Source organism: Lissotriton vulgaris, chromosome 5 (genome assembly GCF_964263255.1).
Source record: "Lissotriton vulgaris chromosome 5, aLisVul1.2, whole genome shotgun sequence".
NCBI lineage: Eukaryota > Metazoa > Chordata > Amphibia > Caudata > Salamandridae > Lissotriton > Lissotriton vulgaris.
In genome coordinates this window covers 1,488,145,115-1,488,172,870 of record NC_141693.1, presented here as the reverse complement: position 1 = coordinate 1,488,172,870, position 27,756 = coordinate 1,488,145,115, and the positions used below count along the sequence as shown (strand labels likewise).

At 45.8% G+C, this 27,756-nt stretch overlaps 1 protein-coding gene across 9 annotated transcripts in view; it reads right to left on the bottom strand.

Moving 5' to 3' along the window:
- The window catches only part of PLEKHA6 (pleckstrin homology domain containing A6), a 778,700-nt gene that overhangs the window by 100,530 nt on the left and 650,414 nt on the right, over positions 1-27,756 (bottom strand). For 8 of the 9 annotated variants that reach the window (XM_086923462.1, XM_086923463.1, XM_086923464.1 and 5 more), the window contains 6 exons: positions 22,488-22,568; positions 21,539-21,647; positions 14,029-14,133; positions 7,497-7,569; positions 6,156-6,256; positions 512-687 (listed from right to left, as the gene is read on the bottom strand). In XM_086923462.1, the coding sequence (XP_086779588.1) occupies positions 512-687; positions 6,156-6,256; positions 7,497-7,569; positions 14,029-14,133; positions 21,539-21,647; positions 22,488-22,568 (645 nt within the window). The remainder of the gene's footprint in view (positions 1-511; positions 688-6,155; positions 6,257-7,496; positions 7,570-14,028; positions 14,134-21,538; positions 21,648-22,487; positions 22,569-27,756) is intronic. The other variant, XM_086923469.1, reaches the window with a different exon arrangement.

Below are 27,756 nucleotides of genomic sequence, written 5' to 3'. Positions count from 1 at the left end.
AGTAGTCATTTTTGTTTTAATTTCTCATCATTAACACTTTTTTCAGGGCTCAATTTGAAACCTATATCTATTAGCTTTGCCACCGCCTTTTTACATCATTGTGATTACGCTTGATATTTGTCAGTGCCTTAATAACCTTGAAGGCCACCTCAGCTTATCTAACTCTGGCTAACAGGTGAACTAGGAATGAGGGTAGAAGGTAAGATCTACATTTTTCTGAAACACCTGAGGCAGTCGTACTGTTGGAGAATGGGGCATCGCCTAAATCCAGTTGCTAAAAGATAGGGACATTAATAAATTATTACAGTTGCAAGATACTTTTTTAGGAAAATATTTCATAAAACAGAAAAAATACATTAACTGCATAGACAGTCTGTCGGGCAGGAATATTTTTTTGAAGTTGAAAGCCCAACTTAATAAATCATACTGACATCAGACAGAGGGGCAGGGACTAGTTTCCGTTTTCAGTGCGGCTATGTGAACCAGTCCAGGAGAAAAGGGACGTGCTGACCTGTCGGATGGCTGGACCTGCATGTTGGAGGCCTCACTCATGGCTTGGATCCAGGACTCCATCTCCTCTGCACTCTCAGCGCTGAATATGTAGGTGCGGATACCAGCGTGCTCCGCCTGCGGAGAGATGCAGTTCTCGTTACTGTCTAGAGATTCCCCTGGCCGGCAGAGGGTCACCTGGAGACAAAAAGGTAGAAGAGGAGTCAGACTGCATTCCAGGTATGAGCTGAAAATGCACAAGTACATCTAGGGGCTCAAGAGATGGGAAGCACTCAAACCACTAACTGGGGGTCAAATTAAAATCAGAAAGTAAAGCAGTGCAGGTTTTTGTTTTTAGTGAGGAACATCACACAAAGCCTCTTTTTCAATGCTCTAGCAGACTACGTCATGCAACCCTTATTTAAGGCATTTTAAAGCCCACCCTTTGGTTACTGCAACTACAAGAAACAAATTGGGACAACGTGGCACTCTTCAGAGATGCCTTAAATATTTGGCTTCAGAAATGGTTGCTTGAATCCAGATACGCAGTAAACAGTTTTGTAGGGAAATCGAGACACTCCTCAATAAGCCAGAGCCTGTAAAGTTGACAGTCTTGAAAAAGTAAGGTATGTGCACTTGGCCTCGTCTGTGATTTCAAACATTTCAGAGGCATCGGCTAGTCCGATTTCACCAAGTGACCAATGATGTACAGAGCCTGACTGGTTCTCAATTTCCCTACAGAGCGGTTTGACTCTGCTCAGGTTGGCTGACTTGATTTTCTCTAGGGTCTAGCATGTACCGGGCTCTGAAGCATAATTAAGCATCAATGGGGCTAAAAAAAACAAATTGAGGCATTGTTGCTGTCGTAGTAAGCATATTAAGCTCTTGCACTCGTAATCCCCTGACTCCACCCAACCCATCTCAGAATTTCCAAGCTCATCTATTCAATCATCCCCTGCGGCCCCACATTCACATCTGTAGCCTCCCCGGTTTCTTCATCATAACACCTGTTTTCTCACCCACAGCATCACCGTCTCATTGTAGCCTCCCTGACAGCTCACCCGTGGCCTCCTTCACACATTTCCCTTGGTTCACCAAATGCATCCGCTCTGGGTTTACCACTGCCTAACCCATGCCATTTACGACCTGCCATTCATGACATGCAGGATCCCCAATATTTCCCAGAGAAGTCACAACTTCTAAGCGGCTGTATCTTCAACTCCTCATGTATGCCACACCCAACTTCTCACCTTCAGCAGCCACCATTTTTCACCAATTATGCCATCATCTTCTCTTCTACCGCCATTCAGACTATTGGCCCATAAATTCCACAGCTGACCTCACTACGCACCAATATCCTAATTAGAACCCATGGTACCCTTCACCATCATCTTTACAATGTCTCTGCCAGAATCCAGAACTGAACCTGAGCAGGTGCCCCAGCTATGGGTGAGACCTCCACACAACCTGCCCCATTCAGCCGGTCCCAACCCATAAATGTGCTAGCAGGCGCTTGACACCAGGAGCTGTAGCCGGAAGCCCATGCAATGCAAGTTAGAGAAGCGTGCAAACACAATGAGGAAATGAGCATTCACTAGCACATCATGATGCCCCCAGATTGATGCACGAAGAACGTAGGTGACCCTCTACGTGGTCTTCCAGGCATGCAGAGCAAACGCACCCCTGCAGCGGTGTTATTTTTAAGCATGCGGTGCGAGTTTACCCCTCTAGGGATAGCATCTTTAAAGCATGCAGCAAATTGGAAGAAAGGCAGTACCTCTCAGCAAGGGTCTGTGGAAGGTCGCTCTGCTGTCCAGGGGCCCCTCACGTAAGAATTAGAAGGAAAGACAGAGACAAGGTCAAACCACCAAACACAAAGTGCAAAAGAAGTCAGAGGAAAGGCGTGGGAAGAAAGGGAGGTAAGAAGGTGAGTTTGGAAGACAGAATGGGGAGGTGGAAAGGGTAGTGGGGTAAAAATGCTGAGGGTAGCAGAGTTAGGCAGGGAGGGGAGAGGGGTAGAAGCGAGCATGATTAAGCTAGGACTGGGAAGTAAAGTAAGGGGGAGAGAAAAATAGCAACAGGGCAGTGAGGCGGAGTGGCGATGCAAGTCCGCGAGGGAGTGGGGTGGAATGAACAGGTAGGTGGGGAATTATGGAGGAGTTAGACGGGTGAGAGAGGCATAGAAGGGAAGTGGGTTAGGGAGAAAGGAGGAAAGTGTGCTGGGTAGAGTGACAGGACAAGGAGAAGCAGATAGGTGGGCTGAAGGCAAGACAGGCTGAAGAGAAGGTGGGACAGTAAAGCATTGTAAAGAAACGGAAGTATGGCAAGGCTGGGAGGGAAAGAAGGCAGACTGCCAAAGGAAGCAGGGAGTCGGGGCAGTGGTATTGCAATGTGGGACAGGCAAGTAGGTAAGAAGCTGTTGGGGGCACAGAAGGATAGGGGCAGAACATTCACCAGAGAACATACAGGGGTGCCTGTGCCCAGTGTCTAATGCTGGGCACTACCCAGCTGGGTTCACCATGGGCGCAGCTTGTGAGACAAAGGAAGACACTGCGGAGTAAGAAAAGGCCTCACATGTCCTGGGGGACTTGTTTTCATTCTGAGTTGTGTGTTTCATGTCAACAACTCAATTGATGTGTTCTGTCACCTGGTGGAAAGAAGAGAAAACTGGGGCTGGAGGGGGCCTCAAGGACCACTGCATGGATAGTGCTGGGTGTACATGTGACGACGAGAGCTGAACCGGAAGGAACCTGAAGGCCACCTCCTCTCTAACATGCTGGCGTCGAAGTTCTGGTATTCGGAAAGAGAACTTCATTTATTTCAGATTCCTGCCAGACTCCGAGTCCCCAATAAAAAGCACTGCATGTGTTTGACAACTCATTGTAGAAAGCTCCGAATTTTTAAACTAAAGAACCTGTGGAAGTTCTGCACGACACTTCTGCACAGTATTTATTTTTAAGGCTCAGCTAGCAAGGAAGACATAATTACCATGGGTCCCACTGCTCGAATGGCAGAAGAATGCGCGTTGATATCACAGAGGTGCATTGGCAGAGTTGTATATGGGGTTGCCTAGTCTCTGAGCAAGAGGCGGTAGTGCTCTGCCAGGACCCCCAGAGGAGTCCCAGTGGTGGGAAAGGGAAGGAAACAAGAGTGGACGTGCACTGGCCGAGGGGTGTGTGGCTCCCTGCCTGTGCACAGCTCGTGTGATATGCAGAGCTCAATCCCAAAGCTTTTCTGTCTTTTTATTATTTCCACTTTTTTCCTCACTTGAGCACTATTATTTTTCTGCTCACTTTCGCAAGAGATATTCGGTTTCACAGTTGGTGTTAGAGGCACGTTAGACAAAACCCAGAGTTTGGGGAGATATCAATCCTCGATGTAACTTTCATTTCTAGGCATTAATCCTCAGTGTGGTTTTCCTGATGAAGGCACCATGTTGGGCAAAACGCGTGTTGTAACATTGAAAAACCGACACTGCATCATTTTATTTATCCCTATTTTGTCCTGGTCCCTTATCTATTCCTTTGGCGCTTTCTTTTTTTGTATATTGTATGTACACATTGCGATGTCATGTTATATTATTTATATTATGTGATTATTTTTACTACATTTTGTGAAATGACATCAAAGTACTTATAGTTGCACTAATCCTATTTTGACATAGCTTTTTAATAATTTTTATCTTAAATCGTTCTATATTGTTCCGTCACTTCATGTATGTCTATTGTCCACTGATAGAACCTCAAGTATTCATGAAGTTCGAGACATTTTTTAACAGTTTGTTTTAATAAAATTGATCTTTTTATCATTAACAGTGGTACATTGAGTCTAATGCTATTACTGTAAATGTATGGTCTAAGTATATTTTATGACCATCTAGTTGCCTAAGGATTTCTCATATTACCGATAGCACAGCAGTGGTGCTTGTGCCAGGGATGAGGTACATTGGCAGTGCCCGGTGCGAGTCTCTGCACTGAAACAGAGGCAGTGTTTCAGGTCTTGGCTGAAGACACATGAATAAATATGAACAGTATAGCAAAGGCGCCAATCTAGTTTCAAACCACACTCTAGCCTTTCTCCCCCTTAGGCGCTCGCACCCGACTCCCAAGGTTGATTTTACAAGCAGGAATGAATTAATTAATGAAAGAATATTTATTGAGTGCGTCTGAGACCTCAAAGGCATCCTGATGCTGGTTTCGTAGAAGAAAACCTGTCAGAGTGAGTTGGCCGTGGCTGAGTTTATGCTGGGAAGAACCAGGTGTTTAGCCTCTTCCTAAACCCGAACAGATCATGATGTGCTCTTATTGAAGGCGGGAGGCTATTCCACAGTTGTGCTGCCATTGCTGAGAACGCCCGGCCGCCAGACCCAGGATTATAGAATTTAGAGCTCAAAGAATGCAAGGAGCCCTGCGTGATGTACTAATAAAAATATTAAAATTCAAAATGGAAGGCTGACACTGATTTTTTTAGGTAAATCTTTTAATGATGAAGTTGAGCTGATCTATAAAGGGAGTTGGTGGTAAAGGCGTACGAAGGGGTTTGTTGGGCTATTCCATGAAGATCTCACCATTGTGTGGCATCAGAATCAATTCTCGCAGTACTGTTTTCCTTTTAACAACAGAAGTGTTCTCAAGACGGATTAGACACTAATGATCATGTATAATTAATTAACGCACAAATGAATTCAAAGCCAAATCTGCACGAATGACAGGCCTACAAGTTAACGATCAATGCTCTCTTTCATCTGGGTTATGCTCAATTTGCTCAATATTCGGGGCACCCTTTGTCAGATGAAACAGGAGACCCTACCGGACCACTGGAATGACTCTTGAGCGGTGCTTGAGCACCGTCGTGGATGAGACTGCGGCAACATGATGTGCCAGAAGCGCAGACTATTCGGTCAGGATGTATGTCCGAAATATCTGTAGTTCAGGGACATATACCCAGGGCCCCTGAAACTATGCGATTCTGTGGCCTCTGCGTTTTCCACATAATTATGGATTGCCACACTTGCCACGTAATCGATCATCTGCAGTAAAAGCTACAGATTTTAATGAATATTTTTGTTTCAAGCTCAAATGGTTTGAAAGTTAATAAAATTGTGCTGAGCCATGTTGCCGCACAGTGAAATGCCCTATACAATGGTTGACTATCATCTTTCAGTTGCTTTTTACCGTATTTGGATGCTAAACTGGTACTAATAAGGTAAAACACTTTGCCCACATGTAAAAAATGACAAAATAATACTATCACAAAATGTGCCGCATTAGGTTGCCTAATGTGCCTTTTCTTGCTGCATTATTTAGTCTACCTTGCCACATAATTTGGTCCTTCAATGCCACATAATTACAGTGGACCTGCATACAACTCCTCTTCTGGTATAGCTCTTCAAGTCTCTTAGACGTCTACCGGCCAATCAGCAAGTGGGGACATTCGTGGAAGGGGCGAGTAAGTGCTAGGATGGGAGTTTAAAAGTTTTGCAAAAGGCAAGTAGGGCTGGGCTTCGGGAACAACAATCCCCTGCCTCCCTCTCTGAGATACCGAATGGGTTTGTGGCCCTAAAAAAGTGTTTTGTAAAACCACATCCAGCTGTGAAGGATGTCTAAAGACAATGCCCCCTCTCCATCCATCCCACGCCCTCCCCCCCCTCCTTCCCCAGCACTGACCTTGAAGGTGAACTTGCGGGTGATGTTGTCCGTGGGCTGCGCGGCCGAGATGCAGAAGCTCAGGATGGGGATGCTCCCGAGGACGCCCTCCTCCTTCTCATCTAGGGAAGAGAAAGGCCGTTTTAAGACGGAAAACCAACAGCACCAAGACAGGCTTTAGAAGGGACAGAACAGCAACGCCACAGACATGCAAGACAGCTGCTCGACCATAGAGAGGCGCAAGAGAGCTCAGGCCATCAAGAGAGGCCGCCACCAGAATATTGGAGCATCCGAAGGTACGCCATCATGGACAGAGAAGAAAGATCCAACACGAGAGGAGACACCAACAAGAGAGAGAGCAGACCATCAGCCACAGAGAGGATACAAAACAAACCTCAGAGATGCAAACCCCAAAACAAACGCTCGATGTAGCTCTCTTGAAAACCTGGGTCGTCTCCACCCTCACTCTGCCTGGGTGCGGTTGTGCTGCCCTGTTTGGTCGTAGACCCTGGCTGCAAGCTTCCCCACGCCCAGAGACCACCTATCTCCATAAGTACCTTCCACTCTCTGCGGGCTTACTGCACGCGCTCTTCTGTCCCCCACACACAGGATGACAATACAGGATGTTAATAATGCATGGGTGCCCGGGGCATTGCACAGGCCCTGGCAGCCACCGCACGCTACAAGCAGCAGGTGCCTGGGAAGCTTAGGAGTTACCAGGCAGCCTGGATGGGACACTGAACGGGGAAGCTTAGGGATGGAAGCTGCTGGGAGGAGAAGGAATGGGACAATTAGGGTAATGGAGAGAGGAGGTGGGTGGCAGAAGATTGTAGCAAAAGAAGGAAGGAGAATTTGGGAAAGTAAGGAGGAAATGGGGTGTGAAAAGGAGAGCTAGAGACTTCGAGAAAAGGAGGAGTGAGGTACATTGAGTCAAAATGGATGTGAAAACAACGAAGTAGAGACAGCAGAGGAGTGGTGAAGTAAGAGTCATTCCTATTCCTAGGTATCCTTCCGCACAAAACATCACTATGAACCACACGTCGCAATGAACTCTTCTCCCCCCCTCCCTCCCAGGTCATATCTATTCCATAAGAAAGGTCCACCCCCCTCCCTTGTAGCTATAAAGAAGCACTGGGTTTATCTATTGGTAACAAATTGATACATAGGTCCCTGGTTACCTCCAATCCCTTCCACTACCCGCCCCATCCTTCGGCGTTCCACCCCTCTAGTCAGATTGACTTGGTTTCTCTTTTCATCGAGTGGTCTCAAACATTTCCTGCTTCATCCCTTTGTACTCTGCACATCCGTCTGCAGCGGCGCGCACCGTGGCAGGACTACACGCATCTGCGCTGGCAGACTCACCTTTGTAGTAGAAGAGGCATCGGTCCACCAGGACGAACCAGCGCTTGTTCCACTTCTTCACCCCGGAGCTGGCCTGGTGGAGAGTCAAGCAAGAGAGTGAAGAAGAGCTCTAGAGAACCAGGAACCCTCCCGCAAGTCCCTCGAACGCTACCAGGAAAGGCGGATGCTGGAGGGTTTAAGGAGGCCTTTGAACAGGTCTGTTTGGTGGAGCCTGGAGCTCCTAAGGTGGGCCCAGGGGACAGCACCTTCAGAACCAGGTAGTGAATGGGTTAAATAAACATGCACAACATTTACTAAGGATGATTGCTTCAAGGTGTTTATCAGCTGCCTTGTTATCTTTTAAGTTAGTGGATGTCCACATGATGTTTATATTACATGTGCTGTTTGTGTAGTAGGTACACAATAGGGGTCTTTTTGGGTTTGAAAGTATTGCTTGCATCACATACAGTGGGGGATGGTGGAGTCAAATGGTAATTACGGGTACTAGGATGTGCTTAAATGCCACACTGCTCGATGGTCGGTGGACGTCTCAACAACCACTGGGCTAGCTTTGCACAGTGAATAAAGTATCTGCCACTTCTTGCAATGTTAAGTGTCTCTAGAAAGACTACTTAAAGGCACATTCCTTTAGAGAACAAAACTGTTTATTTCCGCTTATGTTCACATCCACAGATTGCCTGCTGACATAAAAACCCACCAACAACGTTCCTTAAAATCCTGCATGAAAATTGACCTTGAATTAAACTTTTACCTCCATTATTTAAATTGAATGCACCTCTGTTTCCCTTATGCATGCCACTTCTGTATATAAACTACTCTAAATCTCATGCCCGTCCCAAGCTTTTTTTTTAAATCATAACAAATGTATTAATTCCAGTATACATTTGCTTCACCCCTTCTAAAGATCCCACATAATTAACCGATGTGCTGTAAAAAAAACTAGAGTAAATGCATGGAATGGTTTCCTTTAGTATGCACGAATAACCTCAATAACCAATGGACTGACCACTAACTTCATGCTCCCAGGTAGCGTGCTACTCTCTGTGAAGCGGGTCAACCTTTTGCCAGGGGTAGTAAGTGCTATATAAATGCAAATTTAATTTAGTACTTGTGGTGTAACATAAGATCATGTGGCTCTCCTACAAAATGTGGTGAGGGGACTCTGATCCTCTCGGATATTTATATCCATGGGGCTGGATTATTTATTTATTTATTTTGAAAGTTTTATATAGCGCGAACAAGATCTTTGCAGATATCAGAGCGCTTTACAAAGCAGGGCATACCAACAAGAGAGTGAAACTCAGGTCATTAGGGAGTAAAGTAAAACAGGTACATCAATATGCAGGTATTATAGATAGCTGTGTGCATAGATAGTCAGGTAAGTCAATAATACAGGTAAAACACTTAGTCGTAGGGATCAAGCAGAATAATACAGAATGGTGCAGAGACTTTACGGATAACGTTAATAGGTCAAGTGTCAAGTGTATTTGGCCATGAGAATAGCTTTTACTTCTTTCTTAAAAAGTGTGATGGAGGAGATGAGCCTGGTTTCAGGAGGGAGTGAGTTCCAGATCCTGGGTGCCATTCCTGAGAAGGAGCGTTTATACGTTTTTTCCTTACGGAATCTTCGAGGTTTTAGCAGAAGATTGTTAGTGCCTCTAGTGTTTCTAGTGCCGCCAGAGATTGATAGCTTCTGAGCGAGGTATCCGGGAGAGCTCAGATGTACAGCCTTGTGTGTCATGCAGGCGATTTTCAGGTGAATTCTGGCTTCCAAAGGCGGCCAGTTCAATGATTTCAAGTCAGGGGAGATATGTGAGTGTTTTTTTGACCCCGTGATGAGTCTCGCTGCAGCGTTTAGAGAAGCTCTTAGGGGTGCAGTAGTGGTTAACGGAAGACCGCAGAGGGCGATGCTGCCGTATTCAATTTGCGGGATTACTAGTGCTTGTACTGCAGTTTGGAAGTCTTTGGCTGGCAGGAAGGGTTTAAGTTTCCTCAGGATATTGATTTGGAAGTTTGCTCCCTTAGTAGCCTTGCTGATATGATGCTGCATGTTGAGATTGGAGTTGAGAGTTATGCCTAAAGATTTTGTTGAGTCTACTATGGTGGGTTGGACATTGAGTGCAGTTAGCTGTTTCAGCCAGGATTGAGTAGTAGAGATCTTCGCGGGAGGTGAGATCAGAAGGAACTCTGTTTTCAGAGCATTGAGTTTGAGAAGATTATTGGCAAGCCACGATTGGGTGCTTCTGATCGTTGAGTTCAGGAGTAAAATGTCTTTGGGGGATTGTAGTTTGAGATATAGTTGGGTGTCATCTGCGTACATGTGAAAAAATACATTGGATGCTTGTAGCAAGGTAGTGAGAGGTTCCATAACTAGGTTGAACAAAGTTGGTGATGGGGAGGATCCTTGGGGGACGCCTAACGAAACAGGTATTGGCGAGGACATCAGGTTGTTACTCTTGAATTTCTGCGACCTGTTGTGTAAAAAGGAGGTGAACCACTTGAGAACAGTCCCCGATATACCCATTCTTGTGTTCAAAAGTTCGAGTAAATTCTCATGTTTAACAGTGTCGAAGGCTGAAGAGAGATCAAGAAGGATGAGGAGGCAGGTATCATTTTGATCTAGGATTTGAAGGATGGATGGCAGCGGTCGGCATCGCAGGGGCTTTTGTAATGCCCCTGCCACTCCTTAGTGAGTGGCAGGGGCGTAAGACAGCCTCCTGAACAGGAGACTGTGGAGGTGTAAGGGTGAACGTAGGGCAGCCTGACCTATCATTCAGCAAAGCGCTCTTGCTGACACTGGCCCACGGTCTTAAGGGATGGAGAGAGTTTGTGGTGTGTGAAATAGGACTCGTGCCAACCTTTCTCCAACATAATTACCCAAACTCTCTACCCCCACACCAATCAGTGCCTTTACCCGCTTACACTTGAGTCCATCCAGTTTGCTCTAGTCACAGTTTTTTTATCCTCTGTTCTTCAGCTAGCTCCTAGTTCACTGCCGTGCTCTCTGGCTTTCTCTTGCTGCGTTCACGCACCCCTTTCCTATAACCCCCCTATGTCATTCCAACAGCACACCCTCTGTCCATCGCTCTCCGCCTCTTTTATCATCTATGCTTAAAACTCGCCCTTCTTGTTCTTCCCATAGTCATTTATTGACTAAACATTCCCCATCTCGCTTTCTCGTCCACTTCTCCCTGGCTCTAGCCTCCTTTATACCACCCTCTCTTACTCATGTTTCCTGTCAGTCCGCTCTTATCCATTCTGCTTCGTTTCACGCTGTCACGCTGCCCCCATCCTCCTGCTTGTATGCTCGGTTTCTTGTGCTCACCCATCCCCTGTCTCTCCATTCACCACCTCTTCAGTGAAAATAATAATAAAATGGCACTTGGATGAATTTGCAGTTTTCCCATCAGTGGGAGAGAGAGTTTGCTTTCTTGAGCTCCCATAGCTACCTTCCAGAGCAGGGTTAGTTTGCACATTTAGGAATGAATGTATGATGTTACATGGCTTAACTACGCATACCTTTGCCATGCATAGTAAGTATATGAAGGTAAGTATAACTTAATTTATATATTTATATACGTACCATCTTTTGGGAGAAACCCCCTCAAGCACCTCATATTTGAATTTACTCCTAACCTCCTATCACTACCCACCCCTAAAGCCTAAAACGACCCTTACCTCTTTTTACCACTGCCCACTCCTACACCCTAAAATGACTCGCTTTATAAAATATTTACATACACTTACAGAGTGTGTGTGTGTGTGTGTGCGCACATGCGCACACACTTACCTATATTTAGCATGCACAATATTTCATATGCGTGGTACAGCCTGCCTGGTAAAGGAGTTGTGCTAGCAAGAAACCTGGAGACATGGATTGAAATCAGGTATGCGCATATTTGTCGTTGAACCCTTCTTCACTCTAGTCTAGGGCAGCTTAATAATTGGTTCGCTTTGTAGCCTTGGCAATTATGGGGTCAATGAGAGGATGACAGACTCGGGGAGAGGCAGAGATGGGAACTATGAGTCTTCCAAGTTTACATTAATGCATTCTTCCACATAGGGGGTGCAATGAGAATGTAAACAGAGGCTTAAGGATATAATGTAATTTGCCCAGGATCACGCATTGTAGCCAATTTGGGAAACAGAGAATTAAACCCAAATCTTGTTGTTCCGAAATGTGAAACTTGGCCACTAGAGCTTTTCCAAAGGAGTACATTAAAAAAACAAAACTAATAATTTCTTTACAACAGTAAAAGGCAATCGAAATAAAAGACATTAAGCCATGCAATCACAACAATAAAACAGATGTCCAGAATATTAATCTTTGGAGAGCATGGCGGCCTATACAGAGGTCTATATTATTTCGTGCATGAGCCACATCAAGGGACAAGATACACCGATTCGAGGGTCAGACAGGAGTTCAGACAGGGGCCCAACAGTCAGGATTGCTAAGCAGTAGCCCTCAGTACTACATCAGACAAGGGAACCCGGTGAAACTTCACAGAATGAGAGCTACAAAGGCTGACTCTTGGGTAAAAAGCCAAGCACTGCTCTGTTAGCGCCATATCTATATTTTCTCGTAGATATTTCTATGGTTTTTTTAACGATATTTTTTCTTTTTAAAGTGCTTGCTACAGCAGTGTTGCTGGTTCGTAGTTTCGGTTGTAAAATTTTACCCAAAACCGATTCCATGTTTGCGGAACAGTTTATTATATTTTATGTTCACGCTTTGGGATATTTCTGCTAATAATTCAGCAAAGTGCGTGCTTGATGGATGTTATTGTCGATCTACAACTTTTCTCATGACTCTTGGATAGCATTTTGATAAGTCAAAATATTGTCATTGTTCGACGGAGTGAAATTAGTGGTGGAACTAAACAGTTTGAACAGGGCCAAACCCCAAGGTGGGGATTGCAAAGCGTGTGATGCACACACACATATTCATGATCTGTTAGAGAGGTTGGCAAGGCATGCCTGACTTCAGCACAGAGTTTTAGGAGGAGGCTAGCTTACTCCAAATAACGCTAACCTGTTCCGCTTCAAAAAGTGAACAACCAAGAATCAGCACGGAGGCAAGTAGTTTGTAAACGGCCATAAACTTTTATTTTTCTTCTTTTTTCACAACTAAACACCTATCTTTTGTCTTGAAACAGTCACTGTGCTAGCATGCATGGGATTTTTACTTCAGACCTCATCAGCAGGGCCTCCAGGCCAATATTGTCCAACAGGGAAAACAGCTTTGTTTTCTACGGTGGAAGTTTGGAAACAATCATTAAACATTTGCACTGGTAGAAGGGTGTGTGAGAGGCTGATATCCTTGGTGTGAGCATCCGTGAGCGAGAGGGAGAAAAAGTGTGAAACTGCATGTAAGAAAAAGCAGGTGAGAAGGAGAGAGGCTTGGAAAAGGAGAGTTTAGACTAAGGAAGTGTGAGTTGTGTGAGAGAGGAAGGGGGCAGGGTGGTGTCTGAAAGGAGAAAGGACGTGGAAAATGCGAAGATTGGCTGATGGCTTCACAAGCCATTGTGGTGCAGCTGGCCCCTCTGCAGACTTCTATTTCAGTTTGCAAACTTCTGCCTTTTTATTTTTACGTGAAAGCAATAAGAGGTTATAGAGTCAAGTGGGGGAGGGCTTAGGTAGACTTTAAACTGCGAATACGAAGATCCAGCGGCTAATGAGCAAATACTAGCCCTGCTCTTCAACAGAGGAGCCTGCTGCAAACCCCTCAGGGCAAGGAGAGCCTCGATGGAATTTGAACAGCACCACCTACAAGGCCTATCCCCTCCTAAGGATATGCTCTGTAATAGGAGTGAAGTGTCTGAAGATAGATGCACAATGAAAGAGAAACTGTGTTAGCTCCCCTCTGCCAAACACAGCCAGGTGTTTGGCATGCATTGGGTGGCCCCCTCAAGCCTCTGCCTTGAACAGGTGCTGCAGGAGATGGGCACCTAGTGAGATTAAGTTTGGGAAGACTTAAGTAAATTGTTGTAAGATTATATATGGTGTCTGTCACTCGAATCTGCAAAGAAAGGCCCGCAGTGGGACCCTTTTTGCGGTTCAATGTTTCCGGCAGGTCAACGCCAGGACTAACACCGTGAAACCCAACAGCACAGCCACAAGGTTTATCCAGACCTAAAGCATGAAATATTGCCGGCTAGAGATCAGGGGGCAAGTCCAGGGTCCCTCTGGATTGTACAGCCAGACACTCTTGGGCACGTCATTGTTTTGTGGGAGGTTTTAGATGGTAGAAGGTGGGTCAGCCGCACGTCTAACCTGCTTATACAGACCCTTGGCACATTTTTTTGGGAGGGGGGGGGGGGTTGGGGGGGAGAGCTATGCTCCTCAACTGCTGCTTGTACATTAAGCCACTGTTGGCCACTTCAACGTTTGGGGGGAGGTGGGATTTACAAGGCAGGAGGAACGGGGAGCTCGCCGCCTCACCTGCTTGTACAGTCAGCCGCTCTTGGTCACTTCAGCATTTTATTTGGGGGGAGGTGCGGGGGGATGTTGGGGGGAGATCTAGCCGCCTCACCTGCTTGTACAGCCAGCCGTTTTTGGCCACTTTGGCGTTGGGATTCCTTTTCATCGAGTTGGACCGTTTTCCAAAGGCGATCCCTTTCTTGGAGGGTCTGGAGGGCTGTGAAAAAAAGTGTCAACAATACATCATCTGACTACCGCAGAGCTCCTGAACAGTCCCCTTTGCACAACACATCGCTCTAAGTCCATTAAACTTTTACAATAAGTATCATACACGCAGTTTTCAAATAACGGGCACCAACCACCACTCGTGCTCGAAGACGAAGAAATATATAGTAGGTGATTTTCATCAACCTGCAGAACCAAAGACCACCAGCAGATGGCGGCACCATACCACGGCTCCAACGTTCCTGCCAAAAGCGAGGCTGTGAAGCAACAAGCAGGGATGCGCAAAGGTGGCGATGGCTTTACCGTGGAGTTTAACCATGGCCGGCTTTAGCGCTGGTGGTGCCCGGTGCGACAGTGTTTGCTGGCACCCCCAATTACCTCATTCACTACGGATTCCCCCACAACCACCCGTTATCAGTGCTCCTCAAGTCTCCATAGCCTCTCTCTCACAAACATGTCTTTTGTTTTATAGCGCCACTCATGCCATTATAGGGTGTCAGAGCACTTGAAATCACACAAACATTACACAGAGCCAGCGAATCATACGTGTATGAATCAGTGTATAGGAAATATTGCATAAGACAGAGGTGTAGGAGTGACATGTCACCCATACTGATAGGCGGGATAGTTTAGGAGTGCTTGGTCTGGAGAAGGACAAACTCAGAATTTAGAACGTAACACCATGGTTGAGGGTTGCCCTTACTAATGAGAAGTGATTTCTATGCAAATAAACACTTTTTGCAACATTAGGATAATAAAAGAACGGGTAAGAAAACAACCTGGTAACCTATATCTTACAGTCTGCATGCAGCTCTTCACAGTTAATCGGTCACGGTTCAATGTCCGGATTTTAACTTATAAACTGCAAGTAACAAAAGGATATCTGTGATACAAGCAGTAACCAACTGAACTTTTTACCTTATATGTACTTATGTGGTCAGCATGGTGCATGTTCTTTGCAACAGGCATACTAATTTATTTATTTATTTATTTTTAGAGTTTTATATAGCGCGAACAAGATCTTTGCAGATATCAGAGCGCTTTACAGAAACAGTAGGTAGGAAAACAAACTTTTGAAAACAGTGTAATATACGGTAGGGAGTGAGTTGCAAAGTAGGGTAGTACTCGCACAAGAGTATGCACACTAATAACAATCTAGAAGCAATAATATTGAAGCCGTGCAATGACGATTCGAGTAAGATTATAGCACCCCAGAGGGTGAGTAAACACATTGTTGAGAACGGAATAATAGGCAGTAGTGAATGGATTGCAAGTTAGTAGGGCACTCAGGTCACAGTGTACATCCCTAGTAAACACTCTGGAAACAAATATTAAGGCATCCGTGCTATGATTTTAGTCCAGTAGCAGTCGTATAAGAGTCTAATATAGATAAGCAATCAGGTAGCCGGTAGACTAGGAGCCCTGTACTGTCATTGATCCAGTAGCAATAGGGTTCAGGTGAACTTAGCCATAAGGATGGCTTTTACCTCTTTCTTGAAAAGTGTAGAGGAGGGGATAAGCCTAGTTTCTGGCGGGAGTGCATTCCAGATCCTGGGTGCCATTCCTGAGAAGGAGCGTTTGTATGTTTTTTCCTTCCGGAATCTGCGAGGTTTCAGGAGGAGATTCTTTGTGCTTCTGTTGGATCTTGAGCCTCCTGATATAGTCAGTTTGTGAGTGAGGTAGTTGGGTGCCTTGTGGTGTACGGCCGAATGTGTCATACAGGCAATTTTCAGCTGTACTCTGGCTTCAAACGGCAGCCAGTTCAGGGCTTTTAGGTCAGGGGATATGTGCGAGTGTTATCTTGAACCAGTGATGAGCCTTGCGGCCGCGTTCAAGGAGGCTCGTAGGGGCGCCGTTGTTGTTAGGGGGAGCCCGCTGAGAGCCACAATTCCGTAGTCTATGCGAGGAATGACTAGGGCTTGTACAACAGTTCGGAAGTCCTTGGGTGGTAGGAAGGGTTTGAGTTTTCTCAGCGTGTTGATTTGGAAGTTGGCACCCTTGGTTGCTTTGCTAATATGCTGCTGCATGTCGAGATTGGAGTCAAGTGTGATGCCAAGGGATTTTGCCGAGTCCACGATGGTGGGGTGGACATTTAGTGCGGTTAGATGATTGAGCCAGGTTTGGGTGATGGCCTTTTTCGCAGGAGGTGAGATCAGAAGGAACTCAGTTTTCAGAGCATTTAGTTTAAGGTGATTGTCGGCCAGCCATGCTTGAGTGTTTCTTAGTGTGGCATTCAGAAGTTTGATGTCTTCAGGGGATTGAAGTTTGAGGTAGAGCTGAGTGTCATCTGCGTACATATGGAAGTGTACATTTGATGCTTGAAGCAAGGTGGTGAGTGGTTCCATGACGAGGTTGAACAGTGTGGGCGATAGGGAGGAGCCTTGTGGGACGCCTAGTGTTACGGGCACAGGCGAGGACAATGCATTGTTGATCTTGAACTTCTGAGACCGGTTGTGCAGAAAGGAAGTGAACCATTTGAGAACCGTCCCAGATATGCCCATTCTGTTGTTTAACAGCTCCAGTAGATTCTCGTGTTTGACCGTATCAAATGCGGAGGAGAGGTCAAGGAGGATGAGGAGGCAGGACTCGTTGTGATCAAGGATTTGGAGGGCGTCATCAATTATGTGTGTCATAGCCGTTTCCGTGCTATGTTTTGCTCTGAATCCTGATTGGTGAGGGTTGAGGAGGTCAAACTGCTCAATGTGTTTTGTCAGTTGGAGTTGTACACATTTTTCTAGCAATTTGGCCAGAGTGGGGATATTGGTGATAGGTCGGTAATTGTTTAGGTCGGCCGGGTCGGCTGTGGGTTTCTTGAGTATAGGCGTGACCTGCCCTATTTTGAGGGAGTCTGGGATGACTCCTTGTTGCAAGGAACAGTTGATGATTTTAGTCCAGAGTGGGAGGAGCATGGGGGTGAGGGCTTTAACAGCGTTGGCAGGTAGGGGGTCTGTGAGGTGATTGGCGGGTTTCAGGTTGCCGAGCAGCTTCTGAATTGATTCTTCAGTGTAGGTGACAAAGGACGTCCATGAAGCGTTGTTTTTAGGTTGAGTGTTAGTTATGCCTATGGAGCAGGAGTATCGACTTACGTCGTTGATGAGATCATTCCTTATGTTGTCGGTCTTTTGCTTGAAGAAAGCAGAGAAGTCTTCGCAACTTGGAATATCCTTTGCTGAGCTGTTAGGTTGTGGAGGCTGCGTCTTGGTTTGCGTTTTGACTAGCTCGAACAGTTTTCTTGGTCGGTTTTTTGCTTGGTCCAGCTGTTGGCTAAAGAAGCCTGATTTTGATCGTTTGATTTTTCTGAAGTAAGTGTTTCTCTTACTCTTAAGCGCTCTAAGGTGCCGTGCTGAGGGGTCAAATCTCCACGTGCGCTCTGCCATGCGCATAGCACGTCTGTCCTCATTGAGTCTACCATCATACCATGGGTTCGACCTTCTACTAACCGTACTAACCTTCTGCGTTACCTTATGATGAGTCAAAACTTCCACTGGACCAAACTCTATCTCTCCGTTAATCACCAGAGTTATCTTGACATTTGTATTGTTGCCTCGAAATTGCTGCAGGCAAAGAAGCTGTAGCAGGTGCTTTTACATTCACAATCTATTTGAAAACACGGCTCAAAAGCCAGCGCCCGGTGCCTTGGCACCAATCGCACTGCCCTAGAGTGAGCCCTGAGTTTAACTATACCTTCCTCACTAGCAATTACACAGCGCTTTCTACAAACCGAACTGTCTTTAGAAGCAGGTAACGTCCGACAATCTTACTGTCTTTTAAGGGATGGGTGAAATCCTCCTGCCAGGTTTCACAGGTGGATGGGTGACTAGCTGCTCCAATTCAGGTCATTTTCTTTGCATTCTGGGACTTGAAGTCCTATTTATTCAATTACAAAACCCCGACTACAAGTCGTGAATTAAAAGAAAAAAACCTGGACTGGTGCAGATCACACATGGACCTGGGAAACTAGGCAGATATAGTGAAATCCAGAAACCGTGCCACAACTTAGGCCAAACTAGTGGGGAGTTTAAACACATCTGTGCCCCTCTTTCTTGTTTCAGTCTTCACTGGCCTGACACAAGCACACCGTGGTTGTCCTACTTGATTTTTTACCAAGTGAAAAGCAGACAGCTTGTCGAGGCATGGGCCAATTCAAGCAGAAATAGTTACCTACCACAGTCCAGCGGGAATTCACATGGGAACAAAGTAGTGATCTCCAAACTGAACTGCTGAGGTGGAGGAGGAGGATTAAGAGGCAGGTCTAGTGAGATGGTAAGGGGTACGCTAAATGGCAGGCAGGGAATGTAATGGAATTTACTCACTTTCTAGTTGTGCATGGTCTTACAATTACATTTCTATCAGCTGCGCACATCGATTTTTATTTGCTCCTGCTTGTGCACAATCACCAATTTAATCTTCTAATTTTTCATCAGCATCACAGAGGCTCTCATGCCCAGCAGTCTTTATGCCTCTGGCTGTCATCTCCCCACTTCAGCACAGCGATAACATTGCTAAGTAACTCTCCTGCCACCTCTATCCTTTGCTCATGCGCTCCCCTGCTCAGCATGACAATGCCTGCCAGCTTCCTCGGCACAAAGACTGCACTTCCCAGAACCATTAAAAAAACACACGACAGCCCACTGCCCAAAGGCACATGGGAAAACTGCAGTTTACACCTGGCAGTGGTAAAAATAAACTTTTTTTCACAGAGAAAAACATCCCTTTTAAATATTAATAAGTAGACATTTAGGAATGTAATATTATGTTGTCACTTCAGTGACAATTCCTCTAAGGTTATTTCACTGAGGAAGGCTCTGGCTTTCCTAGAAGGAAAACTAGAGTACAGATTAAAATAGTAATTCTGCAATCTCAAGTCTAGTGCCAGCTTCAAAATAGTTCACTTTCTAAATATTTTTAAAAACCCAATTTAATGCTGAAGTTGGCTTTTTAATGAATACTAATATCAATAAATATTTAGGAAAAGTAAGTTTTAGAAAGTTATCTTTTCCCTGACAGAAGCTCAATTAGCATTAGTTATGCTGTAGCTCCCTCCAGTCCTTGACCTTAATAAACTGCTCCTACAGCAGGAACAATGACTGATGTGTGGGGACATGTTTTTCTTCCCCTTGCAGGAAGACAAGTTAGGAGGACCTAGGAACTTCATTATCATGTAAGGGGGCCTTCACTTTCACAAGTAAATGTTAGGTGAAACCTGGAGAAGGCAAGCCTTTGTCCTCCAAACCAGGCTGGCTCCAACCCCAATGGGAAAGGGAGCTACCATCAGAACTGGTATTGAGTAGCCACAGAGGAGGGAACTGCTCATTTTGCTCCCCACATCTCTGGATGGGCACACAGGCTGTGTAAAAGGAGGGGAGGGTTACACCTTTTTGGATGTTGGGATTAAAATGGAATTACTTATAGTAGAGCAAAGAGGAACTACTGCAAAAGTGTGTAGGGTTGCCCATTGGAACTTTTACCAGTTTGGTTAGGAAAGAGTCACTACTAGCTGGTGTCAACCATAAAGGTGGCACCCCAAGGCACCATCATCATAACACTTTCAGGACCTGTTTAAGACCTGTGAGGAGACCTAAAGGGCTGAACCAGCTCTCACTTGTACCCAGGAAAATAAAGTGGACTCCAATGGTCAGTTGACTGACATTCTGAGTTGCTACAAGGCCACAACAAACTTCAAATTGTTTCTTCCCCTGAAGTGCCAAGCTGACCAGTAGCAACTGGACCTGGACTGGACCATGCTGGTGGCGTGTGCTGGAATGAGGCTGGGGCACCACAAGATGTCCCTCAGGTCCCAGCACCATGGGTTGTGTTTAACTGGACTTCTCATAATAACTATGAAAAGTTGGGGCTTAGAAAATGTTTGGACTTCCAGAGGAACAGGGCCAATCACCAAAGTCAATTTTCCCAAGGAGTGACTTTGTTGGCTTGAAGAAACAAGTTTCTCTCACTTGAAGCTTCTCCACAGCAGTAAAACCATTTCAGCAAGCCCTCGGTGAGAGGGAACTCATCATCTACTACAGCCTGTAACTAAGTCCTGTCTGAAGATTTGGCGCTCTGAAAAAGAGACTTAGTCTTAATGTAGAATTTGCAACTGGGCTAAGATTCCAAAAGTATCTTCCTGATATGAGGATTTCCCACTTGAAGCTTAAAGCCCACCAAAACCAATAACTTCATCGGGAACTTGTCCAATGGCTATCCAACTTAGAGAGGACTTTTTTAGATCCAACCAACAACCTTACCCTGAATGAGGAATTTGACTTCCATTTCAGCGACTAGGTCTAAAAGTAAAATCTCCGACCATGAAGAACCTGGTTGGTGTATGTGACCTGCAATCCATCGCAGTCTGCCTGAAATTTCGCCTAGGTCTTGATCTCCCGCAACTATCCACTATCATAGTAATGCTTTTTTAGTGCTTTTTTTCGTATACCTTTTCAAATTTATATCTACGGGTCTCTCTATTGGATTTTTGTCATTTCGTTGTGTTTTTTTGTTTATTAAATATTTCTCTATTTTTAAAAATTTGAGTGAGATACTTATTGTGTTGTATTATCTACTTTTAACTTTTTGTTCTACTTTTAAATATTTTATATATTTTCTTTAAGCTAAGTCTGTCTGATCTGTGCCATAGATACCAGGGGCTGAGCTTAATTAAGTTTAAATTACATAAACCTTTGAAGGACCAAACAGCTTAGTGACTTTAATACTTGTGGCGGACTTCCATCTAGCCTAATTAGTTATTCACTTTCTTACACCCTATATACGAAAGTATCCAACATGGTGGTCTCCGTTCATTTATAAGCCGACAGATAAATGAAAGGAGGCTATGCCTAGTATACTGTGCAGCCTACAGGCTACAGATCACATCCCAAATTAGTAAATTTAGGAGGCTGAGTCTCTGCTGGCGCAATCTTGATCCCGCAAGACTGTAAACTGCAATATTAGATAGCTTTGTGGGTGCACAAATCAGCTGGTGTTGCGCTTGTAACAAAAAATGTAAACCCCTACATGTAATTATTGCTAATATTACTATTAGTACCCTTATTATTATTGCATGAATTAAACACTGGTCTGGTTCAGGCACCTGCTGTAGATACTTATGTGTAAGCTGAGTTTGTTGTAACATTTAGTGTTTCTCTGCAGTAGCGCTTTCCTGAGATATTATTAAGATCTTTATATGTGTATTAAGCTTCTTTTTGGACCCTGAGTTGATCGCATCACCAATGGTCCGGAGCGTGTCAAGTGTTGCACTAAGTGAGTGTTGAGGTGCTGTGCAGGCTCAACATCTTACAGACTTTGCCTCAGAAACAGAGCCAAGCACACACATCCCCATCAGAGATGAGGGAACGTTGCCCAAGTCATAACCCAGGCATGGTGGGACCAGTCACACTCACCCTTCCATTGGGCCTATCCTGGCTGGCCTCCGACACCATTGTATAGTTGGACGATTCGCAAGCCAGGCTCGCAGGGCGGACGCCGGCAGCTTTACTGGACATGGCCGACCTGAGAAGAAGAGCAAAGGGGTGAAGTAGGACCCTTGAAGGGACTAGAACAAGGATAGGGAGCAACAGGGGAAAAGAACGGGTAGATGAGAGTGGGAGGAAGAAGGAGTGATGAAGAAGGAGGAGGGGATGGAGAAAGAAGTAAGAGCAATGGGAAATGTAAAGAGAGATGGAAGACATGTGACAGAGGGGGGGTGAGAAGTCAGAAGCAAGAAATAGGGTGCATGAAAGAACTTTGATTGTGGATACTTCGCACTTCAAACGATCTATTTTAACAAAAGGTGCTAGTGGTTTTCATGAAAAACCCATCAGATATGTACAAATCCATGTCTGAGTGAATATCCTGCATTCTAAAGGTATATGTAAAACCACACACAGGTAAAAAAACTCACATTTGCACAACAACGCCCAAACGCACCTTATCCCACACCACACTTTCTCGCACCCTCTTCATTCACCCTTCATCCCACCCATTGCTTAACTTCAGTCAGTGGTTTCCGTAGCTCAGCACCAGCACTTAGTTGTCAACACCGGCACTTAAGGCCGTCTGCCACATGCCAGCGCTATTTGCTAGTTTAGAGAGACAACAGTAGTAATTGTTAATTGATGTAATATACATTAAAAATGACTAATACCTACCGCCAAAGCAATTCTTATAGCTTTTGGGGCCTGGAATAGTCAGAACTGACACACTTGTAGTAGGTTGATGGTTAGTAGTTATGTTGTTACTGTAAATGGAAGCGCTGACCGCTTCAATGGGTGGTGCAAGTGTCTTCTGAGGAGGGCCCTGGCAGTTATTTTAGAAATTAGGCACAGATCCCACAATGGAAGTCCTACTTACTTCTGAAGGTGGAATCTCTGGTTTGCCAGTGGTATCTGCCCTGTCACAGGGTGCTTGAAGGTGTTTCTTCTTTCATTGTGGCTGGAAAATAAAGAGAAGTCGGATTAGGTTACTCTATTCACTAGTTTAAGGATCGCCAGTGTAAAGATGTGTAACTTTGTCTATATCAGGGATATCCAACAGAGGGCCAGGAATTCTGGTTTAATGCCTGAGTTTCAGAATACAATTTAAAACAACAGGACATCCCATTAACTACCCGGAACCTAGGCCAGCAAAATCAGTAAGGCACAGTGGTACTTTGCGGTCTCATTACATTGCTGTTCAAAACTGCAATAAATTAAATAGTCAAATACTAAAAGTCAGTTAACATTTAAGTAAAAATGTATAATTAAACACAGTCAATGCCCATGTTTGAAATTCCCATTTTTGTTTCTTTCATGATATGCATATCAAAAAATTAAGTGATCGAATGGTTTAAAAGTCTGAGAAGTATAAAGAAGTGTGGATAATCCAGAAATGGCAGTTGACCACACAAATGCTTAGGCTGGTACAGATTTAATCAAAGTTAACTAAACATTGCTCAAATGTATTGAAAGTACTTTATTAGAAAACCCAATTTCCCTAACACCGTTTCGACCAATCATGATTTATAAGGGCATCATCAGGACAGACGAGTATTGAGCATAAGTAAAAGTTACTGTGATAGTCGGGAAAAGATCTAAATGAAAGGATTGTAACAAGAAAAAGGAGTTACTATAAATTCAGCAATGAAGACTGTGCTGGTCAAGGTCTGGAATCTATGTTAGCCAACAAGAATTGGAAAGAAAACAAATCACTTACTGATCAGCCAAAACTCTTGGCAGGTAGATTTATATAAAATAGATAGATGTCAATGGCCCTCATTTACATAGTGCCAGCCAGGGTATCTTAAAAAACTAGCACTGATACGGCCGCCCAGACCTACAACACCACGAGCCCCTCCCCTCCCCCCCTCGATTTTTGTAAAAAGTTCGAGGCTCACCAGTGTGAACACGACTTCTCAATGTAAATAATGCTTGGTTTCTCTTTGTAAAGACTTAGAATCATGAAAGCCCACACTTCTCTGACTCTGCTCTCCAATGTAAACAAGTCTTGGTTCACCATTGTGAACAATTGTAGCTTGACTTGGGCGCTGCCGCCCATCAGTGTCTCCGTCAGAGTGAGTGGCCACCGGACTCCGAATCTGAGCACAGATACTGTTCGCTAGACCATAGCTGTTCACTAAAATGGTCGCTGTGTGGGGTATATTAGTCTGTCTGATTATTTCAATGGGAGCAAAGCGGAACTACACCACCCAGAATGCTTTAGTGCGTGATATGAAAGGCAATAGTGCCTGCGAAGACCTGAAGCCAGGTTAAGCTATCTTCAGATTGCCCGGTTTTGTGTTTTCATGATTGTTTGTACAAGGAACGAAAGACTATGCACCACATGGACAATATTCGTGAATTTGGCGAGTTGAAAGGAGCCTCGACAAAACTCAGCGACCCACGCGGACACACACACACGGGTGCACCGGTGTCAATGTCACCGCTGCTTCCAGGCCGGCTCTAAAAGCCCTGAGCCAAGCATGTCCCACAGAAGCACTGCAATGCAGCAGCTGCCTTCCCGCGCCAGCAGGAGCCCCACTCTCAGCCGGGGCTCACCTTCACGCCGGTACCCTTGACTCCCTCGCTCACCCTCTGCCTCGCCGCCCCCACCCCAGGCTCCTACCTGCTCCGGCGGTCGGCACGAAACTTCAGCATCCTGGCAGAGTACCCGGCCCGTGGGCGGCCGGGGCAGGCAGGCGGGCACAGGTGAGTGTGCGGCGGCGCCGGAGCGCGGGCAGGGGGGGTCACCCCCGGGCGCACCGGGCGCGCAAGGACCCTCACCTGCTCCAGGGAGGAGCGCGCGGAGGCAAAGCCCAGACCCGTTCCCGGAGACGGGTGTCCAGGATCACTGGTGCGTGTGAGGCGCAGCGGGGGCAGCAGAAGGAGGGGGCAGCGGCGGTCAGCGCAGGAGGTGCATTTCTTCGAGGGCACGGGTTGATGGGAGGCCTGCAGGTAGTTTGTGGCAGACGGGAGGGTACAGGTCTGAGACACGAGGGTGATCTTTCGTAAGAACGCTCTCCCCAAAAGCACCTAGCACAACTCTCACATCCACCATTTAAAATGTGGATTACTTAAACCACAGCTAAAGCAATAGCGAGGGCGCAGGCACAGAACATATCCTGACCACTGGCAAGTCTCCGCTCTTAGCTCTTGTCCCTGTCTGCAGATAGCCCGGCCAGTTCACTATATGCTCCTCCTTTCATCCAGTCTAGCTCCCGCATCTCTTGTTGAAGCTCTTTACTCAGTCTAGTGCCTGCACCTGTCTTCAGCCGCCCTTTGCCCAGAGTACCACCGCGACCCCTCGTTCACAGCCCCCTCGTTTCTGCATGCCTTCCCTCAGTCATGAAACTTTGTATCAAATCCCGTCTTCCCTGCTTGGCCAAATTGGGCGCTTTCAGTCAAATTACTTTACTCACTGCTGTCAATTCTCACAACTCTCACATTGGACAGCACTTTGCAGTAATTCAGTTCAAAATTGTCCTATAAATCCCTACCTTGAATATTTGGTATTGATCCGAATCCGCGTTTAATTCAGATGTCTAATAACCGTCCGCGTATGTTATCAACATTTTCAGGTGGTTTCCCCAGCAGCTGTGCAGTGGTTGTGCAATGGGAAACCACACAACATAGAGCGGAGGGTCAGCTTTTAGCAAATGCAACACAAATGACGTGCTTAATAAAGGTTTACACGCGTTCCTGGTTAGTAAACACGCCTGGAGGAACAGACGTGGAGCACAGAGCAAGCCTGCTCTCAATTAATTGACAAAGCAATACATTAGAAATTGTTTAAACCGTTTTAAGTGTTTGTAGCCTCAGTCCTGGCAGACTATACGCTTGGATACCGCTCTGGCAACATCTGACAACCCCCTGTCACCAAAACAATCACACAGAAGGGATCCCCTGAGCTGATACATATGCAGGGGACTGTATATCCTAAATAAAATGAAACACTATGTATGATTTCAGTGGGTTATTTTTGCCCTTCAGTCTGCACACCGTGTTTGCTCGTTAGTGAGGTTAACTCTTACCGTCTTCCTTATATCAAGACGTTGTTGCTCTACTTAAAATATAGGTTGCAGGCAGTGGGTTTGGTGGTTCGACTGTAAACTCCCTGTCACCAAGTCAACCCTACCCAACACGACCCCTCGGTACGTTTCCCGTGTGTGCTCACCGGGCACTCCACGCTCCCAAAACACTCCGGTGAGCGGCCTTGCTTTGTCACTAACCCCACCTACACTGTTTGCTTTCAGCGTACACAAGGCCAGAGGTCGATGGCGGGTCACGGTGACAGCGGGCAAGGGTCACCTGACTGGCATGGGGCCTGACACTGACATTACTCCTGCCCACAGGCATTTCTGACTGCAGCGTCTCGAGCCCCACCCAGTAGAAAGGGCTTGGATACATTAATGTGCGTGGCAGGTAGGGCCAGCCTTGGGTATGGGTGAGCTGGGCCCAGGCCAGGGTTCCAGAATTCCGAGGGGCGCAGCAGAGAGCTGCCTGACTCAATGTTATGCAAATAGCGGCTAAATTGGTCTTGTTAAAATCTTTGCAATCAGCCCTTAATGTACCTCAGCGTAATTGTTAGCACCCCATCAACCACCTGCCCCCCTCCTATCGTCCTCACACCTCCTGCCATCACACCTCAATGAACCCGCCCCAACAACAAACACAAAATTGTCTTGCCGCTTAGGGCTCTGTTTCAGTCAATCAGATTTAGGGCTAGCCCTGGTGGCAAGATTCTTAATTTGGATCCCGCTGCTGTACTGTTGAAATGGATCTACAAGTAATTAGAAAAGCCACTGAACCAATCCTTTAAAAAAAAAAAAAAAAGGTCGAAATTCCATATATTGCATTAGTTGAAGACGCTGAACTTTCCCGGTTTTCGTTACCTACTTATGACCTTCAGTGGCGGCTCCTCCGCTATGGCAGAGGAGCTTGGCCCTACTGCTTTCAAGCAGTGCGAGAAGAGGAAACATAAAATGATAATAACTTTGAGTTATTAGCATTTTATGTTTGTGCTGCTTTGCGGGCGGGTGGGCGGTGTTGCTCTGCTCTCGGTGCAGGGCAGGGGAGTAGTGGTTTGCCCTCTCCAGCACTCCTAAGTGCACAATGACTGTTTGGTCGGCCCTCTTGGGCCGCCCAAACTAGTCATGCGCACTGTCCCAGTTCTCCCTGCAGGCTGCATAATAGCATGCCTGGAGAACAAGCCCAGGCCCTCATTCCCTGGTTGAGCGTCAAACCAAGACGCTCAAAACCAATCACAACGCTGCATTGCAGCACTGTGACTAGTCAGGGGAGCCTGGGTGCCTACCAATCACAATGCTGCATTGCAGGGTTGTGATTGGTCAGGGGAGCCTGGGTGCCTACCGATCACAAAGCTGCATTGCAGGGTTGTACGATAAGTTAATTTTTGTATTTTTTTTCTGCATCCTCCTGCGACCCTCCCCCTGAACCCGCGCCCTTCCTCCACGCCCATGACCCCCGGGCCACCAGCCGCCACTGTCCCAGAGAGTGCTCACAACCATGCAAATCAAAATTAACACCATCGAAGACATGACTCGCAGCATAACCTATGACATCATCAATGACATTGTGACCAAATTGGTGCAGTCCAGCAAAAGATTGTTTTTTTTTGGACAAATGTTGGCCTATTCCCCCAAATGCGGGGACCTTTTAAAATGTGATGGCTCTTGGGCATATGACAAAACCTTTGGGGCTTGAGAAGGTTTTTTGTGGCAAAATGACAGCACCTCTTGATTTTATAAGGAATGACCTTCTGCTTCTCATAAAACATAATCGGGGGCGGGGGTGAGGGGGCATCTGTTTATAGTTAGAGGGCTTCTGGCCTTGATGACCACGTAATTCTTGAGATGGGAAAAAAGTCTGGAATTAATGTGGGAGGAAAACTTTTTACAAAGGATTGATTTTGACTTTAATTGCCATTATTCAACAATAAGTGCACATTATTCAAAAGGGGATTAGAGAAAGGTGCTAAAGTCTAAAGTTACACATTTACCAACTCTGAACTGGACAAATTCAGAATGCATCCCCTTATGTCACGCGCCATTAATTCATAAAACCACATATATATGTATCTGAAGGCAGCACCTCGGCTTTAGAAGAGATACCAGTTCATATTCTAC